General features: G+C 43.8%; 1 protein-coding gene across 1 annotated transcript in view; it reads right to left on the bottom strand.

The window, feature by feature from the left end:
- PDIA5 (protein disulfide isomerase family A member 5) overlaps positions 1-19,018 on the bottom strand; it is a 129,432-nt gene that overhangs the window by 102,155 nt on the left and 8,259 nt on the right. Inside the window, 2 exon segments of the mRNA XM_084642897.1 lie at positions 7,278-7,365; positions 12,369-12,495. Of these exon segments, the coding sequence (XP_084499023.1) occupies positions 7,278-7,365; positions 12,369-12,495 (215 nt within the window).

Here is a 19,018-nt window from a genome sequence, read left to right as displayed (position 1 = left end):
ATTCCGCAGTTAATCGGCAATTCAGATAATCAGAAAACAAATGGGAAGGTTGAACGCACGATCTGAGCGCTGCCCCTTATGCGCATGCATTCCAGTAGTTGTTAGTTAGATGCTCTCATAATTCTTCTGAACTAATAGAATACACCAGGGCTTGAAGAGTTTTACATCTAGTAGCCCAAAGGCTGAGCCGACTCACCATGCTGAAATCCACTGATGACAAGCCTGCTCCTTTGCCCAATCTAAAGGAATAGTATAATTATAAAATAGCTTATATTCTTACAGTGGAGCTATTCCCAATGAGTGAGAAATGTTTACAATGGGTGCTGTAGGTAGCAGAAAAACAGCGATGAGTCCGGTGGCACCTTAAAGACTAAAAGATTTAAGGAGCAGAGGCAATACAGGGTAAGTCTACACTGTAAATAAAATAAATAAATGGGGGGGGGGGGCGAAATGCAATAAATAGATAAAATAAATTTGCATCCCATTTTTGACCAGCTCTTATTTCCACTTTCAGTCACAAAAACTGAGATGGATTTTAGACTCTTAAAAGTCCCTCTCTTCCAACCCCAGTAATTAAACTAATTAATTTACTACAGACCCTACAAAAACATTCTGTATTCAAAACATTAGGAAATGGGAAAGTCAGACAGAACTATTTCACCCAACAGCTAACAAATACAATATGATATCGGAAGGGAAGGAGAGCAACATCTTACAAAGGCATTCATCAGCCACCTACACCCATTTCTGGAGGAGGTAGGCAGGACTGAGGTATATGACATGGAAGCAGGAAGGTGGGATTAAGACCAACCCAAGAGCAAGGCATCTTAGGCCAGATGGCATTTCCCTCACGAACAAACAGTCTGGATGTGCTAAATCTGAGTACATGTACTGTGACAGCAGATGGGACCCACACAAACAGCTTTGTTTCTGTTTGGGACCTACGTTAAAAAGCACCGTGTGTGTTTGATGAAGGATGTTACTCAAAGCCAAAGCAATATGCACTTGTTTGGGTTTGGTTTTTAAAACCAATTTCCATAATTGGGAAAATGATACTAAACCAAAAATGTTATCACAGAGCAGCAGACAAATTCCTGGGATTCCAGAAGAAGCTAAAACAGATGGGGATACCAAATTCAAATACCCAGTTATACAAATAGGGCAGGAGAGCCACAAGTCCAAAATACCCCAGGCTACTCGTAAGTGTCCTCCAAAGACTGTTCGGCAGAATGCCAGCATTTAGCCACTGTACTAGTGTACTAAAAGAAGACCTGCAAACATTCTTACACAATTCCCACTTCTATCTCTCCATCTATCTTAGTCTCATATTGCCACCCAACATGGTAGCATCAGAGCACCTTTTATGTACAATCAACAGGGATAGCAAAGTTCATGGTGGACTTTATGGAGTTCTTGGCACCTGTCCGTTTTCAAAGTCACAGCACTGGTTGGGGAAGGGAGCTTGGCTCTTTCATTTTTCCTTTTTAGAAGATTTTATTTGTTTCCTCTTTTCTTGTGGGTAGGAATTTGGGGCAGAAAGAGGCATCAGTGTTGTGAATATCATTTTAGAGTGTAAAGGTTCTCTAGAGACCCTTTGCCACGTCTTCCTGACCACATCTCCCAAATAACCTATTTCCCTTCCTTAATCCCCCGCCCCCACTCAATTCCAACTGATTTGCTCTCCTGCCCATTTGCCACATTCCACCCATCCCTTCCCTCTCCACCCAGATGCACTCTAGATCTGCCCCATCTATTGCAAACTAATCTGAGAATGATTGGTTACCTTCCAAACCAGATCTCAGTGCTTTCCAGCGCTTTGCAAGCTGGGGTTGGGTTTTCCTTTGTTTAGGCCAAAGCTATCTGAGGAACAAGTGATGGAACTTCAATCCAAGCAGTATAACAACAGTGGGATTCTGCCATCACACTCCAACACAGAAATAAGTTTACATCATTTCACAGTTTATACTTGTCACTGCAAGGCCAGGCTAACATTTGCTACAAAGGGCCCAAAGAACTGTCCTATTACACGTGACACAGTTCTTTTGATTTACCCATTATACATATCACCAATTCATAGCCCCAGTCCTGCATCCTCTCAGTACATGGAACTCCAGGGAGCACAATGGGAGCTGTGCACATGGAAGATCTGCAGTGGCAGGGCCACTAGGTAGAGTAAGCCAATCAGATGCACACAGTGGGGAGCCTCACGCTGCACCACAAACAGCTCTTAAATCACCCTATTTTAACCACATATCCTATTTTACAGTCACAATAAGGGTCGAAAATAATTCGCTCTTTTCAAACAAGTTAAGCTTTCTATTCCCCATTTCAGTTCCCCTGCAAACTTACAGCCAGATCCACGCCTGCATTTGTGAAAGCTGAACTAGACTCTTACCGAAGTATCAAGCCCTTTTTGATGATTTGTATGCCTACCACATTAGCATCTGGACACATTAAATGTACAATAAGAAGTAATACTTATTTTAACTTTGTACTTTTGCCATTCAAAAATCTCCAAACACTTGATAAAAATTAACTATTTAAGCCTTACAACATCCATGGCAGTTAGGTGTTGATCTATCCATTTGTCTGATAAACTGAGGCTTGGAGACTTAAGTTAATTGCCCAAAATTATAAACAGTCAGTGGCAGAGCTGGGAATAGAACTCAGAAGTCCTGACTCCCAGTTCCTTGCTCTAGCTATTAGACTACACTTCCTGAGTCTTAGTTTGTATTTAGGGTGCCTCACTGAGCGCTAGAGCCCAAACCAGAGCAGTTCATAAGAAACCTTATCTTGCCAGCAGCTCTCCCCGTCCACATACAATATGAAGGTTTACTGAACCCTCATATAGTTAGCTTTTAGTTTCTAATCCAGAACTGATGCACTAGATCTTGAAACATAATGGGAGCTTTCTGTTTAAAGAGACAGCAGCAAAAAGTAGATGTCACGCGTAAGACTGCATCTCACCAGACATCATTAATTCAACATTCCGACATCTCACACGCTGCAATTCATTCAACATCAAACGCCTCAGTGTGGGCTTCCTAATTAAAACATGGAAAGGCTGAAATAAAATGTAAGTATTTTTGTCACATCGTTTGCAGGTGTTTTATTCATAATTGAACGCTTCCCGTTTCATTATGTACAGAGCCACCTACAGTACCTCAGATAGGAACCAAGAGTCCTCACTTTGACATTTTGACAAATTCCACCAGCACCCCCTTATTAGGGGTCAGCTCCTTTCTGCCAGGGCTTAAGCCAATATGAATCGCTTCAAATCTAGCTGCTGAGTAAAGGCCTTATGCTGCGAAGCGCTAAGAGGCCCCAGAGCCCATCTACAATAGGGCCCTGCTCTAGCAAGGGACTGATGCACGTGAATAAATCCCAGAGGCCTGGGAGAGGAAGGTGCTCAGCACATTGCAGAACTGTGTCCAAAGCATCACATGGAAGCCAGTCACATCTATTCTGAAGGAACTCGGCTATCCTTGTAATAACTTTTCTCCATGCTAACTGGGCAAGCGACCAACTCTTCCCCTAGAGTCTATGCACAGCCAAGTCTTCCTGGCCCTCCAGAGGCTGCTCTATTTCCGTCAGCACTGGAGAGCTCAAACCTTATTTCTTGCTTGACCCATGGAAAACCACGAGTGGGGAAGCTGGTTTACATGTAAAGTAGGTTATTTAGACAGAAAACTTCCGGTGGCAAGGCCTGCATCTTCCTCCGTATTTCACACAGCAGAGAGAGCTCAGCTAGTGCTCAACAACAGATCAACAACAACAAGCTTTGTTGGGGGCGCAATATACTCTTGCTTTCTCCTGCAAAAAGGAGCAAAAACCACTGTGCCTTGAGATAGCAGCGAGCACGGCCAGTAGAAGAGGCAGCGCTGTCGTCCCCACAGGGAGCCGAGCCGAAGACAGCAACTACAACTCTGCAGGAATGACAGCCTTGCCAACGCACATATCCGAAAGCAAAGGGAGCTCACTACAGCAGGGCATGGAGACTAAAGCCAGAATTCTCTGCTTAAGGGAGCGGAGAATACTGCTGCCAAACAAACCGTTTGTCATCAATATTTGTAAAACAAATTGAGCCTGCACTGTAAATATCCCTACATCTGTGCATTTGTTGTTTCAGTGCCGAGACCACAAATAAGCATCACAGAAAATCTGCAATGGGAGAGTATCTTGAGCAGCTCTGGTAGGGCTCAGCTGTTCAGCGCTCCTGAAAACAGGCCTTTGTGGTCAGCGACAGAAGGCACTACAGACACCTTTCACGCTTTCTGGCTGGAATGAGGGAAGCCAGCGGTAGTTTGCAGCCTCTTGCAGAAAGGAAGAGACAATAGGTTGGAAAAATCTTTTGAGAGCAAAAAAAAATAATACACCATCCTCTACAAATATATTGATTTCAGAGGGCTCTCCATGGCTTTAAAACAATCAGCCACCAGGCAAAACTTGACTCAAAACCAAACCAATTTGGCTCTGCAAAAGAACTCCTCTGGCTACCATCCTGGCCTTCCCTCACTCTGTCTCCAGCACTCAGCTGGTTCATCTATCTCTGTTAAGGTATCTCATTGTGAGTAAGGGGACAGGGAAAGAGACCTCTGAAAATTCTGATTATGTCTGGGGAAAGCATCCAAGGTTTTTAGGTCTCTTCCCAAACCGAACCCTTTGAACACTAATGTAGCTTGGCCCTCTGAGAGATTACAACCAGCGCCATGTTTGCAACATGGTCTCCATTGTTAGCGAACTCAATTACGTTCTAATAGCATTCTCTTGGGTTAAAGGAGCAATCTTGAAGCCAGGAGATCTATTCCCAGCTCTGCCAGTGATTTACGGTACAACTTTCAGCAAGTCATTTCACTTCTCTGGGGACAATACTTGCCCCCCTCACATTGGTGATGTGGTTTAACTCATTATATTTTTACAGAACTGTGCTCTGACCTGATGAAAGGCACTGTAAGTGCCACACATTATAAAGTAAAGTATTAACTGGAGGAGACTTTAAAGTATATTCCTTGTGAGTAACTCATAAAGAAAGCTTGTTTTAAGTGACACCCTTTTAGAAGGAAAGTAGAGGGAGGAAGATATTGGAATTAAGGTCAATAGAACCTGTTGTAATACAAAGATCAAAACTTTGAGTTCCCCCATCCCAACACAGGGAAATTAAGGGCCAGATTCTGATCCCACTGAGCTCAATAGCAATACTCCCATTAAGGTACCCACACACACAGTAAGCAACAGTTCCTGACCCACAGTGACAATCTAAATCAGAAAAGGAAGAGAAAGGGTGAGAGGGGAAACAAAGTCACAAAGAGGTGAAGAGACTTGCCCAAAGTCTCACAGCAGGTCAGCAGCAGATCTGAGAAAAGAACCCAGGCCTCCCGACTTCTAGTCCAGTGTCCTATTCACTAGACCGCAGTGCCCGTGAAGTTTTAGTTGTCATCAACACTTTTTGGCAGAAGAGGGGACCTCAGAGATATGCCACATTTCCCCACTACATTTTCTTCTTCACAATCCATTTGCTGAGTTAGAGTCTCAGAGGTTGGAAACTGATACAGTTCCACTGATGTCAATGGAGCTACCTCGATTTATGCCCGCTAACGATCTCAACCACCGTCTCCATCTCCTGGAAGGAGGACAGAACATTCACTTGAACCAGCCCAACAGAACGAGAACGTAGAAGAAAGACATAACATGTCCCTTGTTAGTTAAGATTTGTTTAGAGGTGGCAGGATAGCAAAATAATGATGAATTAACTTTTGTGAGAAAACAATGACCCACAATGAACGTTACTGGTTAACCAAAGAGGAAGGTCCCGGATTTAAAAATGCAATTTTAGAAAAATCCCTTTGAGTGTATAGATGAGCTAAATCTAGTGCATCTACTTGTACAACAGCATATCAGTCCCTAGAAAGGGAGCCAGCAATCTGTTCCCTTATAAGTACAGGAAGTGGACACTGTCAACAGCAGGCAGAAAAGCATAGCTTTCAAGATGCAGAAACAGAGAGACACACCAGGATATGAAAACTAAAACCACCTGTACTGTGCTATTGTCAGCATCATGAACAGAACCACAGTAGAGGCTTTCAGATCTTAGAACCAAAGCAAACCACACACCTGTTCCTTCCCCCTCAAATAAGTGACTACTTACAAAAAAACAAGTTTCCCCAATGTTGCATTGAGAACTGCCATGAAACGACAAGCGAGAGAGCAAGTTTCTAAAATAAGTCTTCTTGTGAAATGCTGTAACAGCAGGTCCCTTCCAAACCAAGCAGTTATACAAATCATGCAAGGTTTGCATGTTCTACCACAGCTATAAAAAGAAAAGGAGTACTTGTGGCACCTTAGAGACTAACCAATTTATTAGAGCATAAGCTTTCGTGAGCTACAAGTGAGCTGTAGCTCACAAAAGCTTATGCTCTAATAAATTGGTTAGTCTCTAAGGTGCCACAAGTACTCCTTTTCTTTTTGCGAATACAGACTAACACGGCTGTTACTCTGAAACCTACCACAGCTATGTTACCCTCAATATACGATGCAAGTGTTGCATAGGTTTGGGGCTGTCCCTCTGCACAGGGGTGTGCTGCACCCACTGTGAAGTTCTGTTTCAACCATAGGCAGGTCCCCCTGTTCACTGCTGCACATTTAACATCCCCTGAGCCTGCTGCTCTCCTCCAGCAGAGAACAGCCTAAGCTTTAGGTTCCCAGCCCTGGAGCACAGTGGATGAGGGTGCGCTGTCTAAGAGTACACCCCAATTTCTCTTCCATCTCATGGAGTCTTCTGTGTTACAATCTCTTCCATGAGGAGCCAAGGAGTAGGGTGACCAGATGGCCTGATTTTATAGGGACAGGCCCGATATTTGGGGCTTTTTCTCAGTAGGCACCTATTACTCCCAACCCCAGTCCCAATTTTTCATACTTGCTATCTGGTCACCCTACCAAAGAGGGAGGAGAGGAGAGCCTTCATGCTGCATTCCCCTCTGAAGGGGGTGCAGGAGACACAGCAAGAGACCATGCTCCAGAGTCCCCAGCTCATGACAAAAGAACATGCTGGCAGAGAGAAACTGACAAGACCTGTGGGGAAGAGACTATCCCAAGACATCCCAAAGGAAGACTAGGGAGGTGTGTAAAAGGTACGCCCACTCCAATTACAGGGTTACCCTTCATGACAAAGTGCTTTCCATTATAGGATGTGATCGATTTACAGCCATTGAAAAGGTAAATCAGCAGTACCAAAATAAGGCTGGAGAGGAAGGGGGAAAAGAAAACAGTGCATCACATACCCACAATCTATCCAGGCTATAGTACCTCGTCCTTTCACCGCCTGGGCCACGTCGGACAGTAACCTGAGTGGACTTTCAGCAGTGGCAGCTGAAAACAACAGTAATAACAGTGTTAATCCAATCAACAGATACAGCAATTGCAATCTTTTGCCCAAAGCACAGAGAGAACATTTTTCCTAGAGTCTCATTTGTAAGAGGAATCAGTAAAGCTTGTGCAATTTGAAAGGAACGTTGATACCCTGAACATTTATACCTACAGCATGCATCGCTGCCTACATTTCTGGGGGTATGTCATGCATTCTACCACAGACTTCAGTATCTTGGCCCACTTTCTTTCTCCCACCTCCTTCTCCCTACAGCTGTGCACTCAGTGGTTTGCCTTGGAAAGACAGTCTAGTGGTTAGAGCATTAGCGAAAGATCTGGGAGACAGAGGTTCGATTCCTTGCTCCACTAGACACTTCCTATGTGACCTTTGGCAAGCCACTTAGCCGCTCTGCTCCCCTTCTGTAAAATGGGAATAATAGCACTTTGCTAACTCACAGGGATGTTGGCAGGATTAATACATTAAAGAGATGCTCAAATTCTATGGTAAAGGGGGACTTATCATTTTAACCCTAGAAGTGGCTGCATTTGAAGTTCCAAAGATAGATATGGCACAGCATTGCAAAAAATATGTTTAGATTTTATAAAGCACTTTCATTCCAAAATACCCCCAAAGCACTATTATAAGTGTAAAATGTTATTAACTATAATCAGAAAAAAATTTAAGGAGGGAAGCCTAAGAAGCATTTTTATTTTCAACCCAATATCTGACTTCTTAAACCCACTACAATAAAAACTGTTCTAGACTCAAAAAACTTCTTTGGTATTAAAAGAAATCAGCTACTCCACTGTAAAACATAATGTTAATGGAACCATCAAAACCACATGAGCACCCATTACTGGCTCCTCAGCAAACAAAAAAACTACCAACAAGCCTACCACATCCCACCAGTTTAGGGCCTGACCCCACAAGCTAATCCCCATGAAGAGACTCACTCGCCTACACCAATCAATTAGCAAGACTGGAAGCTCTGCTGATGGTGGTAAGGTTCCACCTTTGACTCTTCACTAGGGCCATCTGTTACCAGCTAACTCAATTACTAAGGCCTTGAACTTTGCCTACACTAAGAGTTGAAGGTCACTTCAAAGGGGGTTATCTACTTTGATCTAAAAAAAAGAAGCCAACATGTTTCCTACACAAACCAAGGCCTGAGAGTTCCCAGAGGGTAGTTTTAAACAGCAGCACTTCTGCCCCAAGGGTTCTCATAAGAGGGTTCTTTCTCCCTTCTTCAGTGTACATATGGGGATGCTGGCTGGGTTAACAAGGAGGCATGGGCTGCAAAGAACATTCCTCTTCTGCTTACCAGCTGAATTTTTAAAAAGCATTCTTGTTCTATGTAGGACATTTACAAAGTACCTGTTATCTTGGAATCTAAGTAACAGGGACCACCTTCTCTGTATACCAGCTCCACGGTCCCCAGCATTGCTCCATGTCTCTGCAGCATGGGCTCAATGAAGCTATGCTGTCAGGGACTCCTCCCACTGGAACTAGTACTAAGGAAACTATCCTAGTCCCCGAACACTGATCCCCATGTGACTGACATTTGCTCCAAACAGTACAGAATGCAATATACCTAGGCTTGGCCAAATTAGATTTTTTTTAATATAATTTCAAGGGATAATACCAATGTTTATTTTAAAGCATTTTTTCAACTTTTTATGGCTTTACTTGCTATCTGGTCACCCTACCAATGAGGAAGGAGAGGAGAGCTTTCATACTGCATTCCCCTCTGAAGGGGGTGGGGGAGACACAGCAAAAGACAGGCCATGAAATTATGGGAGAGGGGTCAACATTACATGTCAAAATACACAAAGAAAATATCCTTTAATCAAATTTTAATAAGTTCTCAAGCAGCATTTTTCTTCCTCTGCCTACCTGTAAATTTCAACGATAATTGATGGAAATATTTTTTCATTTGTTTATAAGGTGAAATCAATCTTAACAAAACATTTACGTATAAAAACCTAATCCTTTCAAGCCTAAATATACTCAAATCACCAAATCCAGTGCCAGGAAAGCATTTCAAACTGGGAAATACTAGAAGAGAACGTGGAGGAGGTTCCCTCCACGGACTGCAACAACGGTTGGGGAAAGCATCTGTTAGCATGGAATAAGCATATACCGCAGGTGGGTGCATCCCTCATGATCAATTAGTTTTCTGCACGTACCAGGAATATTAGGTAGCGCTTGCTTGAACACCATATGATATTTTAACCCTTCTCACCAGCAATATGACCGGCAGTTGGCCAGAATCTCAACACAGATACGTGGTGCGTATCTGGAATTAGAATCGTGCCCAACGACTTTTTACAGGACAGCAGCTAAGCGAGAGATTTTTTAATTGCGTATAAGGATCACCACTCTAGGAAATGTTAATCCCCCAGACAGCTCTCAGTGCAATGCTTTACATTGTTAAATCCAGCCAATTAAATTTAAAAAAAAGAGAGCAAGAACATGACTTTTGAAGTGTGCCCATAGGGCGACATCTATTTGACAAATGTCTGTGCTGAAGTGCTGCGATTGTACTAAAAATGAAAGCGACCACCACTAACAATGTTAAGCCGGGAGGGTGGGGAAGCCTTTTAAAAAGCTGAACAATACAGTTGGCTCACTTTTTAACAAATTTCTTTTCAAATGGAAAAATGTTAGAAACCAGATTTATGATTTTCACTTTGAATCTGTTCCAAAGAAATTTTTGGCCAAGTCCGAGCACTTTCCCATTATACCAAACATATAAATATTTTAATAGTATTTAAGTCACATGTTGCATATGTGCCAATTTCAGCATAACCCCACCCCCACCCCACCGACCCTCAGAAATAAAGTTAATTCCCCCAAGCATCTGCACTTTAGCAAACAGGAGAATTCTATCAACAATAGTTCTTTTGGAGAAAGAACACTGGAACACCATATGAAGAGTCCAAATTCTGCTTTCAGTTGCAGGAGTGTAAATTTGGAGTAACTCCACTGAAGTCAATGGGGTTAGGTGATTTACACCAATGTAACAGAGAACAGAATTTGGGTCCATTTCACTAAGCACAGTTCAAAAGATATTAATATTAAAAAATAACATTTCCTGGCTGCTTCCTTTTCCTTACTGTACTTGCAGGGACTGGAGCGGGAGAAGCAGCAGCATTAAAGAGACTGTTTTGATCTCACTTCACAGTTAATCAGCAGTTCCCATGTGTGCTGGCTAAATGAATATCAAATCCATGACAGTAAGAGCATTTTGCATTTCCCTAAGGATCTCAAAGCACTGTTTCTTTCACCTGGCACCATAAATATACCCAGTACTTTATGACACATGGAGCCACACAGTACTGCTGTCCAAAAGAACTTGCAATCAATGTCTGATGACAGAAAGACACAGGACAAGATTTCAGTTATGGATTCAGAGGGGACATCTCTGGTGAGAAGATCAGCAGGGGAGAATTAATGGAAGACGCTGGTTTTAACTAAGAGGCACGGGAGAGACAGAGCAGGTATATACCAAGAAGTGGAAGACTGTTCCAAGGTTGGGGAGCAGCACAAAAGAAGATGCAAAGGCACAAACAGGAAAAGGAAGTAAAGCAGAAGGGTAAGGAGCAAGAGGAAATAAGATTAAAGAGGTACATAAGATTGAACAGCCTTAAAGGGGAGGATGGAGAGTTTGAATAAGATTGGTAGAAGACAGTGAAAAGATCTTATAGGGAGGACCCACAAGTGACATGGTATGAGATGAAGGAGATGGGGGAGCAACACAAGAGGCAACCATAGAAAATCCAAAGGTGTTAGTGGTACAAATGGCTGTATTTTGGTATTCTAAACATTCATTCATTCTGCCTTACAATGCATCACCCTGAGGTTGGTACTTACATATTATGACGACAGGCACATTAGAAATACGTGTGTCTGACAGATAAGGCTGTGAGTCTGTCACAAGAGCCACGGACTCTGTAACTTTCTGGAACCTCTGTGACTTCTGCTGCGGCCTGGGGGCCACCTGAGCAGCTCAGGCAGCCCCCAGGCCAGCCACACCAACCACTGCTGGGCCAGTCTCGGGACACCGCACCCCTCCCACACCAGCAGGAGTTTGGGAACGGAAGGGGGCTCAGGGCTGAGGCAGGGGGTTGGGTGTGGGGTGCGGGAGAGGGCGAGGGCACTGGGCGGTGCTTACCTTCCCCGACTCCTAGGCGTGGCCAGGCAGCTCTCTGAGCTGCCTCCACTTACAGGCACCTCCTCCACAGCTCCTACTGGCTGCAGTTCCCGGCCAATGGGTGCTGCGGAGCAGGCGCTCGGGGCGGGGGCAGCATGCGGAGTCCCCCTGGCTGCGCCTCCGAGTCCGCCTAGGTAGGGGCCGCAGGAACACGCCGGCCACTTCCAGGAGCTGTGTGGAGCCAGGTAGGGAGCCTGCCAGCCTCCCCGCCCCTTCCCCCAGCAGCAGCAGCGGGGGTCCTAGGCCGCACGCCGCCACCCACCCCCAGAGCACCCGTACCGCCTCTGGGCCGCCCCCTGCCCCAGAGCACCCAAGTTTCAGTCAGGTGTGCAGTACAAGTAATGGACAGGTCACAGGCCGTGAATTTTTGTTTACTGCCCGTGACCCTTCCATGACTTTTACTAAAAATACCCGTGACTAAAACATAGCCTTACTGATAGATATTATAGTGACCATTTTTGCCAGTTGGTAAACAAAGCCATAGAGAAATGAAGTGTCCTATCCAAGGTCACAGAGGGAGTAAGCAACAGCGCTGGGAACAGAACCTAGGAGTCCTGATTCCCAGGCCCTTGCTCTAACTACTAAATTACAACTGTGCATTACTGCTATTACATATCGAGCACCAAGAGCTTGCTCATCACTGTACAGGAAAATAAGACGACACTGGCCAACATTTTAAAAAATGGGGGCCAAACATGGGAGTCTGCATTTAGGCACTTAAATAAGCACCATGGGGCTCACAAATTAGTTCATCAGGTACAAAGAACAGTCAAAAGCAAAAGGAGAACTCACCAGATTTGGAATAGAGCACTAATACATTATTCCGTGTCCTGAGGAGCTTCTTGAAATCCTTGTGGTCACTAATTTTTTCTATGAGTGGAGACACCTTCACCGAAAACAGACAGGCTGGCAGGACTGCCTAAGGATGTAATAATTTAGAAATATAAGTGACAACTTCCCTGCTTGCATGAAAAACAAATGCAGAAGGGCACTTCCAAAAACCAACCACTTTTTTGGCATTTCAAACTGTTCCAACCTCAGATAACTTAGTGCTTGATGCAAAGTTGCACAACAATTTGATAAACAAAAAAAACCAACCCATTCCATCAAAACTGGAACTATGCAATGTTAAGCATTTCCACAAAGAAATCCCTAACTGGCAAGTATTGGATAAATATTTCCCACCACCACCAGGACACTTATTTAGGAGGTGTGCAAGCATGCCCATTAAAATCTGCTCAAGTAAGTTCATTCTTATTTTATTTATCCAATGTTATAATAAATAATAATAGAGCACTTATAAAGCATTCTTGCAGGTAGATCCCAAAATGCTTTGCAAAGGGGACAAATATTGTCTCTGGTTTTTACAAGTAGGGGAAGTGAGGTTAAGGGACTTGCCCAAGGTGACAGTCAGTGATAAAGCCAAGAGTAGAATCCAAGAGTGAAATCATGCCCCTAAAATAATCAATGGCAAAAGTCTCACTGACTTCATGGGGGCCAAGATTTCACCCCACATCTACCAACTCCCAGGCCCAGATCTTAGAGAGCCTCTTGAACTGAGACTCTGGAGATTTGCTCACACACAGCCTCTGTGACCCTGGGCCAGCCACTTCATCTCACTGCTCCGGGTAGGTCTACAGTGCAATTAAAAACCCGCAGCTGGCCCAGGCTCATGGGGCTTGACTAAGGGGCTGCTCAATAATGGCGTAGCTGTTCAGGCTGAGGATGGAACCTGCGAGGTGGAAGGGTCCCAGAGCTTGGGCTGCAGCCAGAGCCTGAAAGTCTACACTGCAATTAAGCAGACCCTTAGCTCAAGCCCTTCAAGCCTGAGTCACTTGGCATGAGCCAGCCGCAGGTATTTAATTGCAGTGTAGACATATCCTCAGTTCCCCCATCAATACAGTGGGGATAATATTTTTGTCACACCATTTGTCTTATTAGCCTCTTAGCCTATGTATGTAAACAGCTTAGCACAACAGGGCCATAGCCTCAGTTGGGGTCTCTACTACTAGTTTGCATTACCATAGCCTCCGGTAATATAATCATCCGATCTATTGGACCATTTTGCCTCATTTCCGCACTCTAATGCATTCATACTAATCAAAAGATTATAGGAAGCCTCGCTGGAAAAAATCTCTAGTTTACTTTCACCCTACAGGAAAACCTTAATACTCATATGCTTAGCTAAAAGCTTTAGTTTATTTGCCTAAGAAAAATGAGAGGTTCAGCATTTTCCTAATTACAGTACTAATAGTTAAGTGTCTCGTTCCAAGAGAGCTGTAAAACCTGCGGCCAGAGAGCATATGAAAAAGGAAGAGCCAGTTCTTTTTGCATCCTGACTGCTACAGACCTGTGTTCAAAAGCAAGGCACTACGCCAACCAAGTCAGAGCTCTCTGCTCCAGGCACTAAATTTGCAACGAGATGCAAAATTATTTACAAGCAAGCAGCTTGTCATCATGGCCAAAAAACAAAACCCAAAATCCATAAAAGCAATGTTATTTGGCAACAGACATTTCCGAAGAAAAGATATTTAAAATTCCTGAGTGCACAGAATATTTTCAGGAACCTCTGCAATTGACAGGTTAGATAGAAATTGCTGTAGTCCTGGGAATGAAATCCTGTAATATATTGTTTGGGACCCTAAAGTTACAGAAACCTATATTGACACTTACTCTATAGTTGTAAAAGGTCATGTACACCTATAAAAGAACAAGTTATCCCACTCCACATGTAACCTCCAAACACAGTATGATTTTTCGTCTCGCTCTAGTGGTTAGATGACATATAGAAATTTAAAAGTCCACTACCACCTCCAAAATAAAACAGGCTTGCTCCTTTAGCTCAAGCAATAGAGGCTCTTGCTTTTAGATCTAGCGGTCCACAATTCAATCCCTGCAGTCAATGGTGTTGATACAAGTATACTGCTTGAGCTAAACAAATACATGTTCTAGCTACTAGAGGGGGACAGAGCGGCACGGTGTTAATGGGGTTACACATACTGAAATTCAGCTTCATGCAATTCCACAAAAGTCAATGAATGGGATGAATTTAACACATGGACTGAAAAGGGTCTGTTTACACAATCTGTATAATTATTTTTCTTTAAAAAGGGGGGGGGAGAAGAGGGATGACTGAAGTTCTCACAACTTTATACCAGAACTAGTAAGAGGTTTTTCAAAAATCTGCTCAGGTTAGGGATTGCCAAATGTGTCTAGCATGCAAGAAAGAGGCTGAAACGATGCACTTTTTATTTGTCTAGAAAACCAAAAATCAATAAGACTACACTACGGAATCATTGCCTGAGAAAATCTGAGTTTAAAACTCAAAGTCATTTCCAAAATGTCACTAACACCAGGCTGCATCATAAACTGGTAAACTTTATTTAAAAGCACTTGTATAGATTTACTGATAGTTTGGAAGCAAACTTATCATGTCTTTTCCAGACAGAAAAGCTGTGCAACCAACTTCAGTGAATTTTTATGGCAGAGTTATACACCCATTGAAAAAACTGATTCAGGAAACAATGACTAACGACAGCCGTGTACGTGTTGTCACCAACACAGAATTTGTTGTGCTGGTGTAACTGTAGCGTCCTTAAAGGGGAAGCCCCTTGCATTGCACATATCCATTGCTACTTAGCATGATTTGCTCTGCAGCTATCAATGTGTGTTATTCATTTGTCGTTCTACCACACCAATCACTGAGATACTCAAGTGCCCGTCCATCTGAGATTATAAATCCACTGGGGCAGGTGCCAGGTACTGCAGCATGCCAAGTACACTGATCGCCCCCACCAAATAAATCATGGTCATCTTCTCAGAATTAAGATACACGTTGCAGCCTGTTGCAGCCACAAGAAACCAAGGTTCAGTCTGAAAGTACTGAGTTATACATGAATTTAGCAATTGCCTATCAGTCTAAGGCTGTGCCTCAATATTGGTAGGTTACAGCTGGTGTCTACAAGCTCATCACCCTGTGGTAAGAGTTTTAGGGACATGGCATTTGCAAATTGATAAGAATTCATCAGGTTTGTGTTCTCTGAATCTCTCCAGTTTAAATTAATGAATTAAGACCATCCTCAGACATAAGAAAAACGTCTAGTGTAGACAAGGCCCTCAAGACCCTTCACCTCACCGTCAACCGAGCAGCAACAACAGTGGTACTAATGCAGACACAGTGCTGCTGGCACTGGCCTGGGTTTCAACTATCAGCTCAACTAGCTCTGCTCCAGGCATGGTTCAGTCCACATGAGAGTTAAAACATTAGCAGCTGGTCTGGAGATGTACCAGCAGGCAATTAAGAAACAAGGCTGATGGTTGTCAAGAGAGCTTTAGGGAGTTAAGTGCCCAACTCCCACTGAAACTGGTGCAATAAGAACTGGTCACCTATCTCCCTGAAGTTCATTTGAAAATCCACAGCGAAGAAGTCGAGTGCAGAGAAGGCTGACTTGCAAATCCACTGCTACCTTATCTGGATGGGAGATGGGATTCAGGGATAGACTCACACCAGACTTTTTGTCCAAGTCTTTGTAGAAGGGGTTAAAAGCCAGCCAGCACTGTGTTAAATACCTTAGTCATTGTTCAAATCCAGGGCACAGAAGCGGATGAGCTCATACTAAAAAGAAGGGGCCAGGAAAGATGACAGACTCCCGCAAGCAGGAAGTCTGACTTTACTTGTCTCAGGAAGCACTATGCACGTGCATGGAGTGCTATAAATAAGAACTCAAATGAAGCCAACCTGCCATTTGATCAAGGAAACCTAAAAATTCAAAACTATTCATGAAAAGCCCAGCAAGACTGACAGCTTCATGTGGGAATGGACTTCTGGAATCCTTGAGAGTAGAGGGAATATTAAAGCAGCATGCTCACTGTTTAAGAAATGCCTTCTCTCTAAAGATATCAGGAAAAAGTGGGGTCAAGCCAACAATTTTCTAAGATCACAAGCTCTCTGGCCAGGGATTGTCTTTTTGTTCTGTGCTGTACAGAGCTTAGCAAAAAAGAGTTGGGCTCTTAGGCTCTATGATAATGCAGACAACAGCTGTGGCTCTGTGCACATCAGCAGCAGGAAAATTTGGTGGAGGCCTTCAAGGAAAGGCACTATGACATGAAGATGTCTCAGGACCCCACCTGCCTTTAGGATTTTGAGTGGGGAAGCGCCCTGAGGTGGCAGATCTTAGTTCCACTCTGTTTAACCCACGCCCTGTCTCCAGGATCTGGATTTATTTCTATAAATACTGGCATTCTACCTAGATTTTTACACTGCCCTCATCAGAATAGTATCTGAGCTAGATCGTGTAAAAAGTCCTGTAATTGCTTACAGTACTCTGAACAATTTGAGAGTGTTAAGATACGTGTTGTTCCTATTTGAATACCGGAAGTTACAAGATTATGAGATTCAGCTGCAGTGTTTTACTCTCTACCTGACCATCACACCAAGATATATATTTAAGTCTTTCCACTCAGCTTACAGGGCTTATTAGAAGAATCAGCTGTTAAACAGTAAGTTTGTCTCAACCTACTGCCCCACTATAATAAGAGTTGCTCCTCAAGTGACAATTGGGTTTTCAGGAACTCCTAAAAATCCACTGTCACTGGCCCCAGGGGCGGGTATGTAAGAAATTGTCTGTAAGTCACCTTCAGGACAAGTGAACTTTTGAAGAACATTGTTATTCCTTAAATCATGTTATCTCCAAAGCATCGGCAATTCAAAGAGAGGTAAGAGTGTATTCAAGCTCGTATAAGGCTACTAAGCTGGTTTTGCAACAACAAAAGATAATGCTATTTAAACAACTCTCAGAATGCTTTTTTTCTTATTTAAACCCGGTTATCCATATTGAGTATGACTCAAAAAAATGTAGCACTATGACTGGGTACGTGGTTTAACTTATACAACTAACCCCACAACAGCTCACAAAAGCATCAGGGCATTTCACACAATTACACTGAACACACAGTGATCTTCAAACTTGGAAGTCAACTTTTGTGTTAAACAATGCAAATGAACGAGGCACATTTACTACCCAACAGTGGAACACAGCTTTGCTTCATATGATGCATCAAAGTTAAACAAAAAACGAACACTGTCAAAGAGTTACCATTGTTAGGAGAAAACTCTCCTAAATTTGTAATAACGTAGGCCCTGACTTCCAGTATTAGGAGCATGAAAGTCTATGCATGCATTTGCACACGTTTAACTTATGTATTTATAACTAAGACCTTGTTTTAGTCACAGGTACTTTTAGTAAAAGTCATGGACAGGGGAAGTAAACAAAAATTCACGGCCCACAACCAGTCCCTGACTTATTCTATATATCCCTGACTAAATCTTGCGGGGGGGGGGGGCACGCACACTGCCTGGGACCCCCACTTGTGCTGGGGGGATCCGGGGGGCGGCGGGCAGCCCAGGACTCCTGCTGGTGCTAGGGTGGGGGGGGCAGTTGGTGGGGCTGGCAGACTCCCTACCTGGCTCTGCACCTCCAGGGAAGTGGTGACATCACCCACCCGCAGCTCCTAGGCGGAGGCATGGCCAGGCAGCTCTGTGCACTGCCTCTACCCCAAACACCAGCTCTGCAGCTCCCATTGGCCAATGGGAGCCAATGGGAGCTGCGGGGGCGGTGCCTCTATAGAGCCCTCACCCTGTCCCGTGCCCCAACCCCCAGCCCTGACCCCCCTCCACCACCCAAACTCTTGCTGCTGCTGCTGGCGGAGGGGGGGGGGGGGTTTGCGCCCAGTGGCCTAAGACTGTCCCAGCAGTGGCCGGTGCAGCTGGCCCTCAGGCAGTCCCTGGGCCAGCCACCAGCCACTGCAGAAATCACAGAGGTCCCGGAAAGTCATGCAATCTGTGACTTCCGTGACCTCTGTGACAAACTCGCAGCCTTATTCATAACCAAACGTATCTGTGTGACTTAGATATTTGCACAGACACATAGCCAAAATGGCACCTAACTGGCCAAGTGTGTGTACAAATATCTGATTTCTACTTGCACAATGGGTATTTGCATGCATAAAACAGATGTGTGCTATTGCATACACCTACCTTTGAAAGTATGTATTTTTGTATTTTTATGTATTTTATGTATTTTTTGGGACCATGAAAGCAATTTTGGTTCTAATACAAGTACCAGGAGGTCCTAGTGTCCTGCCATGAAATCATGGTCTTCCTGTATGTAATGACTTCTCCAGACTCCCCTAACTCAACTGATGACAACACCAACTCTCCTGCAACTCATCTTTGACAGGGACTCCCCATCTTAGCACAGGTTTCAGAGTAACAGCTGTGTTAGTCTGTATTCAAAAAAAGAAAAGGAGTACTTGTGGCACCTTAGAGACTAACCAATTTATTTGAGCATGAGCTTTCGTGAGCTACAGCTCACTTCATCGGATGCATACCGTGGAAACTGCAGAAGACATTATATACACGGAAGGTAAGAAAACCTGGATTT

The sequence above is a fragment of the Lepidochelys olivacea genome, assembly GCF_965140295.1.
Source record: "Lepidochelys olivacea isolate rLepOli2 genome assembly, chromosome: 11".
NCBI lineage: Eukaryota > Metazoa > Chordata > Testudines > Cheloniidae > Lepidochelys > Lepidochelys olivacea.
Note: the sequence above shows the minus strand (reverse complement) of the source record. Positions and strands in the feature narration are given on the sequence as shown.